Source organism: Dipodomys spectabilis, unplaced genomic scaffold (assembly GCF_019054845.1).
Source record: "Dipodomys spectabilis isolate Male_0828 unplaced genomic scaffold, ASM1905484v1 ptg000001l, whole genome shotgun sequence".
NCBI classification, from domain to species: Eukaryota; Metazoa; Chordata; class Mammalia; order Rodentia; family Heteromyidae; genus Dipodomys; species Dipodomys spectabilis.
Genome location: NW_024870678.1, coordinates 9098645 through 9106235, shown reverse-complemented (window position 1 = coordinate 9106235; position 7591 = coordinate 9098645). Strand labels below are relative to the sequence as shown.

The 7591-nt window shown below is 50.4% G+C and overlaps 1 protein-coding gene across 2 annotated transcripts; it reads right to left on the bottom strand.

The window, feature by feature from the left end:
- Positions 1-469: 469 nt before the first annotated feature.
- On the bottom strand, positions 470-6911 carry Vgll2 (vestigial like family member 2). 2 transcript variants are annotated; one of them, XM_042673624.1, is made up of 4 exons: positions 6800-6911; positions 4300-4609; positions 1782-2315; positions 470-510 (listed from the first exon to the last, which is right to left on the bottom strand). In XM_042673624.1, the coding sequence occupies exons 1-4, from the start codon at positions 6878-6880 to the stop codon at positions 470-472; spliced, it is 966 nt and encodes a 321-aa protein (XP_042529558.1). In that variant the 5' UTR covers positions 6881-6911. The 2 variants fall into 2 exon arrangements, with proteins under 2 accessions (XP_042529558.1, XP_042529569.1); XM_042673635.1 differs by lacking the exon at positions 1782-2315 and having other exon boundaries at positions 6800-6880.
- Positions 6912-7591: the final 680 nt, after the last annotated feature.

The following is a 7591-nucleotide window of genomic DNA, read 5'->3' as shown; positions in this document are numbered from 1 at the left end:
AAGGAACCAGCAGCTCCTTTGCTGGTTCTCCTTTGCAGATACAAATCCATCTTAAAGTCGGAGGACACTGACACCAGTAGTGCTATAATCACACTACATAGTGAAATAATTCACATTAATGTAAAAGAGTCACACTGAAAGGTTGTCTTTTTTTTTTTTTTTTTTTGGCTTTCCCAATTCCAAGAAAGCTTATGGTTTCATATCACTCGATTAAGCAATCTCACCACAGTTATTTCCAGTGATTTAGCCAAAAGTCATTAAATAGAAGTCAGTCTCTGGATCTGCTCTGGCAGAAGAGAGTTATTTTAGATGACATTTCTGTAAATGTGGTTTCTGGTTTTCCCAAGACATGGAGAAGTTTGAAGTCTCTGCCTTCCCCTATGTCCTCATCCATGAAGTGAGAGGCACAGATGCTGAGCCTTCCAGACTGGTCAGAAGGGAAGGGGGAAGGGAAACCCTGGACTGCAGATCAGCTCAGAAGGGTTGCACCACAGAGGGAGTAGCGTCGAGCTGCAAACCAAGATCAGAAGCTGTTACAAACCCACTCCACGTCTGCTCTGTGTGCCACCAATTGTACCAGGCAGGAACCTACAGAGAAGAAGGCGGACTGTCTAAAACCAGTACAGATCCTTGCTTTTGTCCTGAGGCTGCAAACCTGAAAATAGAGAGAAAATGAGAGGGGGGGGGGGAGGGAGAGAAACAGAGAGAGAGAGAGAAAAACAGAGACAGAGACAGACAGACAGAGAGAGAGAGGAGAGGGTGGAAGGGAAAGAGAAGGAAAAAGAGGGAGAAGAGGTGGGGAAGGAAGACAGATGTTTAAGGAAAGAAAAAGACAAACACCATTGTTTTATTGTGAAAAGTCACAGGCTTCATCTAAGCAAGGGCAGTGAATGATGAATAAAAGCAAAACCAAAGCAAGCAGAAACTTCAGATCTATACTGGAGGAAAGCGGAAGTAGGCACAAATACTAGCCAATAACTGCACTTGTTATGTGACTTAAAAAATTATACTAAAAGTGACACTAACTATACTAAAGAAAACTAAACTGTATTCGAATACACCCTTCAAATATACCCTTCAAAGCCAGCACTGTAGTATTATCATTCATCTTTAAGTTTTACATTTGTAGAAGATGCATTTAATTTGGTAATTAAGCTGATTGTAAGAATTAGATCTTTGAAAGCCAGGGAGGCCTGAAAAGCTATAGTCTAACTCTGTGGCTACTTCACATCCGCGCTGTCAAACGGGAAAAGAAGCACACAGACCCCACAAGCACTATTTTTAAGTTTTCTACCGACCACCATGGGGGGGGGGGGAAGTGAAAAGAAACAAATGACAGATAATCTTTCATATTTTATTTCACCCAATATGCTCAGTAGGCGACTGCCCAATGTATTTGAACATGCAAAGATCCATATAAAAATATTAAGGAGCTGATGTTTACATGGGTGGGCTTTTGTTTTTACAGTTTTCAAAATCCAGTGTGTACTTTGTCTGGAAAAGCACGTCTTAATCCGTCCTAGGCAAGCAGCAAGTACTCGCGAGTGGCTAGTGGTTACAACACTGATCTTTCTTATTTTTGTAAGTCTTCTGCGATAATCACAGACTCGGATCTAGATGGCAGAGTCAGCGAACAACGGCAGTAACAATGTCACGCAGGCTCCGGGCCACGTGGCCCCCCACCTCCCCAGGACGACTAAGGGGGGGGATCTAGGCTCAATCCAGGGTTGGGTACAGGGCCGGAGGGCCCGCGGGGAGACCACACTCCCTCCTGCGCTTACCTGAGTCCACGCTGAGGCCCAGCCCCTGGGCCATGTCCCCCGTGGGGCTCACGAAGGGTCCCCCAGGTGTTGCCCACGAGCCGCCGGCCGGCTCGCCCTTGGCGGGCAGCTCGCAGGGTGGACTGCCCGGGGCGGTTGCCGCGGCGGGTGCGAGGCGGGCCGGGCGCCCGGAGGCGGCGGGCATCAGCAGCGGCCCGTAGCGGGGGTCGAAGTGCGGCGCGTAGACTTCGTGCACGGCGGCGGGTCGCGGGTAAGCGGCGGCCTGGGCGCCCAGGGCGCCGCCCAGCGTGTAAGGATGGTGCGGGTGCGGGTGCGGGTGCGCGTGGTGCGGGTGCGCGTGGTGCCAGGCGTCGGCGGCGCCCTGGTGCAGGTGGCTGTGCAGCGCGGCGGGCGAGTAGGGGTCGGCGGCGGCGAAGGGCAGCTCGGAGTGCGCGGCGGCCAGCGGGCTGCCCAGCGGTGCGGGCACCGGCGCCTGGTACGCGCTGTTCCAGAAGGAGGCGGGGAAGCTGCGCTGGCTCATCGGGTAGGTGCTGTCTGCTGGCCGGGGGTGGCCGAGGGGAGGAAATGGAGAGAGGAACCCATTACTGCGGTGTCACCGGCGTGCTACCCCGACCCGCCTGGCGACCCAGGGCGGGAAAGCGTGGTGCGGGGCGGGGCGGGGGGTGCGAGGATGCGGGGCGGGGAGGGGGGAGAGGACCTCCTCGGGGAAGCGGCCCAGGGTGGGTGAAGGCCAGTTCTGGGAACCCAAGAACCGGGCAAGGGAAACCCCTGGGAAGGAAGTGTGTGTGATTCCTCTGCCTTGGCAGACAGCTTCCTGCAGAAACCCGGGTTGGGGGATGGGGTGCTGTTTGCGGGGGGCGGGGGAGGACCAGGACGAGGGGAGAGGTCCTCTCCCTCCTGAGAAAGTTTTGAGGAGCAGAGAGTGTTCCCTGCCTTTCAAGGTAATCTGCCTGGGCAGACTCCAGCTCTTTTATTTCTTCCCACCTCCAAACCTCTCCTCAAGCTAAAGCTGACTTTCCCTAGTCAGGCCGCTACCCATCTCTCTGTTCCTATCGCATTTCAGCCTTCCTTGCGTCGGTCCTATGTCACTAACAGACTGGAAGTCGGTCCATTGACGTATCTCAAAGTATTACTATTATTAGTTTTCTTTCTAGAAACTTTCTTTCAAATACTTTCCCCAAGGCCCGAAGAAGAAAGCCTAAACTAAGCATATTAAGAGAGCAACTGTATTATTTGCACAGGACATGAAGGGACAGGCTTGGGATCCTAAGTTTTAATTAACAAACTTTCTGCATCAAAGTAAGAACGCTGGGAATAATAATACTAATTATTATTGTCACTATCACTGTTAACCCCTAGTGAATGGCAACATTTTAAGAGAACAGCATTTTCTATTTATTGTGTTGTCTTTAGGAGAGAAGAAAAGCCACTGAATTCAAGGCTCTTTAGGGTGGCTTTCATCTGCAGAAAACATCTGTGTTATACCAGAGATTTTACAATGATTTGAACATGTACTCTCAGTGCACTTAGGCAACTGGAGAAGAAAGCACATTTCTGTATTTAAAATTAATGTTTTGGAACCTTGTCTAAGGGCAAGGTTATTATATTTTTTGCAAACTTCCATTCTTAAGAAAGAACAAAAAGGATTGGGGTTGTCATCCCCAAGCACAATGGCTAATGAAAGTTTAATTTCTATTTTACAACAAAATTCTCATTGTTTAGCATAGGGTACACTGAAAACTTCGCTGGTGAAAAGAACTTACTAAATGGTTTTGCCACCTTTACGTTGAAGGGAGGTTGACTTTGCAAACTAGAAGAAAACTTTAGTTGAGTAGTGCAGGAAGTCATTGTTTTAACCACCATAGGTGTTTTGGTTGTACCTAAACGCTTGCTTCTTTGCTTACTGTAAAGACTGTTTTTGTTTGTTTGTTTGTTTAGATGGAAGACTTCTTAAGTAATTGGAACCTAGAAAGAGGTATAGGTTAGTTACCAAAGGCATTATTCCCCACCAGATCTTTTCACTGTAAGGGACTCTAGGATTTCTTGTTTCTGGACAAATTTTTAAGAAACTGGGGAAGTACCCTGTAAGTTGGTGGTGAAGATCCCGTGCAGGCAGGGTTGGGGCAGAATTGGAAACCCCACATTTCTACCTCACATTTGCATACATTTTAATACTTGAGTCCCAAAGCCTACCAAGGCGATGGTTAGGAAGGCAAGTGTTCTTCTGATTTTAGAGAAGACTTCAAAGAGGTTAAGAGACCTGTCCAAGGTCATATTGCTGGGAAGTGGTAGAGCCAATACTGAGACTTAGAAACCCAGGCCTTCTGATCCCAAAGCATTCCATGTGCTCCCCCACCAGGAACAGTTTTTGCTCTACTCTCTACATTACCTTCCCCTCACTTCCTCTCTGATGTTTAATGTTCTTTCAGTGTTTTTGAGTTCCTGCAGGGGAACCCCAGGCTGAGAGAGGAAGAGATCCCCTCCCATTTACCCTTTCCTTAGGGCCCCATATTCATACCTCGCCAGGGCCCAGAGCTCCGTGGGGCTTTGCTGCTGGTACAACTGGGAGAGTAGCTACTAGGCTGGCTTAGGGCCCTACTGAAATGTTCATCCACTACAGAGCTGATGTCCCCCTGGAAATAGGTGAAGAGAACGCAGCGGGAGTTGATGTACTCTGCCTCTGGTGGGCGCTCTTTCTCTGGGCTGCCTTCCTCCTCTTTTATACTGGCAGGCGTTTGGCTGGAAAATGAGGAGCTTCCGCTGCCACTGCTGCTGGGGCTGGCGCTGCAATCCTGGGCTTCCTGCATTTTGGAGTAATAGGCTAGTTTCTGGAGAGAGAGAGAGAGAGAGAGAGAGAGAGAGAGAGAGAGAGAGAGAGAGAGAGATCAAATTCAAAAGAGCTGACAAGAGTTCAGACTGAACTCTTTCATCCTGATTCCCACGGATGGAGAAACTGGCATCTGTGCCTAAGCCTTGCACCCTTTACATAAGATCAGCAATGGAGAGAAACATCTCTGCTTGCAGGCTTTCTTAGAAGAAGATTCAAGTTCTTGGTACTTCTGTGCCCCACCGTTGCTGCTGAGCCATAGGGAAATAGCTCCTAAATTGTCTTGGTGAAAATCTCAGCATACAGGCAAAAAACCAGTTTGACCTCAGAGCAGAACTTACAGCTGACATATTTTAAAAATGAAACTCCACAAATAAAGGACACCTAAGTTCAGTAAGCACTTGACTATTTCCTGTCTGAGAATCCAGAGCAAGATACAAGATTAAGCATCCCCATGATGAAACAGAAACAAAAAAGATCTGCATCTACATAGCCAGGAATGTAAAGGATCAATTCCCACAGGAAGTGTGAAATAGTTCTATCTGCTAATGAATGGGGGTCAACATGTGGGAGAGCATCCTGCATGGTTGTCATCATCATTTTAATAAATTGATATTTGTTCATTCATAAAAGTTCCATCTAAAAGTCGGTCCCAGTTTTTAAATGGATCATTTCAGCAAGGAAAAACAAAGAAACCAACAGTGGTCTTTGAGCATTTTAGTACTCAGTATCTGCACACATGTGAGGGGAAGAAAAGGGAGCAGAAGGAAGCAAGTGAGAATCCTGGGAGGTAAACTGCAGTATTTAATAGTAGGAGATCAAACAGCAAGTGCATCCACTTGTTTGGGAATGAGGAATGGACTGTATATTAAAGCATACTTCAGGCAGAGATGGCCTTGCAAGAGCCCCTGAGTCCTACAAAAATGAACAGAAATCCCAATGCAGTAAATCGGCTCAGGGCTGGGTGCAGAAAGAACCAGAAAGACAGTTTAACTGATCTCTCTCTCTCAATCTCCCCCCCCCCCTGCAGTACCTTGAGAAGGAGCTCCTGATCAATTTCAGAGTTTACAATCAAAAGATGCTAGTTATTGAGGAACAGATACTATGCCCTCACCTGGCTTACAATTAGGCACTTTGAGGATTCTTAAAATTAACCTTGAGACTATAAGTTTCAAGCTGGAAAGTTTAAAAGAGGGGAGAAAAACCAAAACCAATCCAATCCACCAGAAAATGTGTGAATCGTCATTCTGAATTTACGAACAAAATTGGTGGAAACCATTCACTCAAACACTGAGGCGTGAGCTCAGTAAGTTCAGGCTCCCACTTCTCAGATTCCTATACCCATAAGTGTCTGTTTTTTGTTTTTGTTTTGTTTTGTGATCCTTGGAATACTGGCCCTCACACAGGGCAGTGAAGAACTAAGTTGGCAGGATTAAACCAAACTAAAAAGGGTTTGCAGGACCGGGGTTAAATGGTGTTTAAAGTGCATATGTTGAAAGCCGGGCTGCCCAATTCAGATACTCCGGCTTGAGAAAGACGAAGCTTTCGAATCCGGCAGAGCCAAGATCGTAAAGCAATGGCCTTTTGGGCGGTATTTCTCGTAACGAATTCGCAGGCTCTAGAATTAACTTCCCTCAATAGCTGACCATGGAAGATCAGACAGGGAAGCACTCATCGGTGAGACAACTGTATAGGAATGAGAACGCGCGGCGGTGTGCATCTCGGGCAGCCAGGCAGAGCTCAGCTTCTGAGTAGGTTCTGAGGTCAGTTTCACCTTTAGGCGCAAAGTTTGTTTGTTTTCTCAGTGACTTTGATGGAAGCTGCCCTGGCATGCTCCAGACTGGGAATTTAACAAACTCCAAGGTGGAAAAAAAAAAAAAAAAGACAAAACCAAACAAACCCTATTCAGCCCTCGCCATCCCAGTCTGATGGTGATTTCCAAGAAGAACTGGGTGTGCAAGAAACACTTGCTGAGCTACTTTGCCGGGAAAGCAAATGGGCGAGTTCAGCAGGTTAGCTAAGTTCGCACAACCAACCGGGTGGCAGCGCGGGCAATTCTCGCATCCCGGAGAGCGCGTCGGGAGCGCGCCGGGTAACTAGCCGCGCGGTAGTCGGCGAGCGAGGCTAGCCAGGGGCCCGGGGCGGGGGAAGCGTCCCCCGAGGGCGGAGTGGGGGTGGGGGAGACTCCTACCTGGTGGTAGGGGGCGTAGGCGGCTGCGAAATAAGGCTGCGGAGGACCGTAGACTTGGTACATCACATCCAGACAGCTCATGGCTCTCCGCCGCCGCCGCCGCGAAGTGGTGTCTCATCCACTCCGGGGCCTCGGAGCCCAGGGATGCGCTGCTCCGACCCGAGCTCCGGAGTCATCGGCGGCGGCCGGGCGGCTCAGGATCCCGCTGGCTCGCCCGCGGCCCACGCCCGCAATTCTAGCCGGAGCCGCGTTCCGAGACCCGAGCGCCGGGGCTCCCGCTGGTGGGCATTTAAACACCACGCCCCCCGCGGGCGGGCGCGCCGACGCCACGCCCCGGCCGCGGGGGGGGGGGGGGACGGAGGTCGGGGGTGGGAGGGAGGGAAGGAGGGAGGGGGGCCCTGGGGACGTCAGCCCCAAGGCCACGGGTGTGATCCCCGGGACTCCCTAGCCTGCGAGCCTGTGACCCACAGGTGCCAGCCACACTGCGGTCGTCTCCCCGAACGCGGGGCCGGCCTTGGGCTTCGCTCTTCGAGGAGGGATCTCCCAGCGACGGCGGGGCGGGGTGTGACCAGAGGGGACCCGGGAAAGACCTGGGGCTCCAAATGCCGAGAGATCGTAAGTCGGGGAGAGTATCAGGTGGGGGGACCCCACCTCACAGTGGGAGACTTGAGTGAGTGCGACAGACGCTCGGCTGTCAGTGCCGCCGCCCCCCCCCCCCATTAGTATTAGTATTATTTTGCGGGAGGCCAGTGATGTCCGCTGGAGGATCCGGACGACTCGGACGGGACTTGG

Excerpts from the sequence above, each read along its gene's own strand:
- Vgll2 (XM_042673624.1), bottom strand. The coding sequence starts at position 6,880 with ATGAGCTGTCTGGATGTGATGTACCAAGTCTACGGTCCTCCGCAGCCT. Across the intron at positions 2,316-4,299 it reads GAGCTCTGGGCCCTGGCGAG|ACAGCACCTACCCGATGAGC; the intron begins GTATGAATATGG and ends CCCGGCCAGCAG. Across the intron at positions 511-1,781 it reads GGGCCTCAGCGTGGACTCAG|CTCGACGCTACTCCCTCTGT; the intron begins GTAAGCGCAGGA and ends CTTGGTTTGCAG.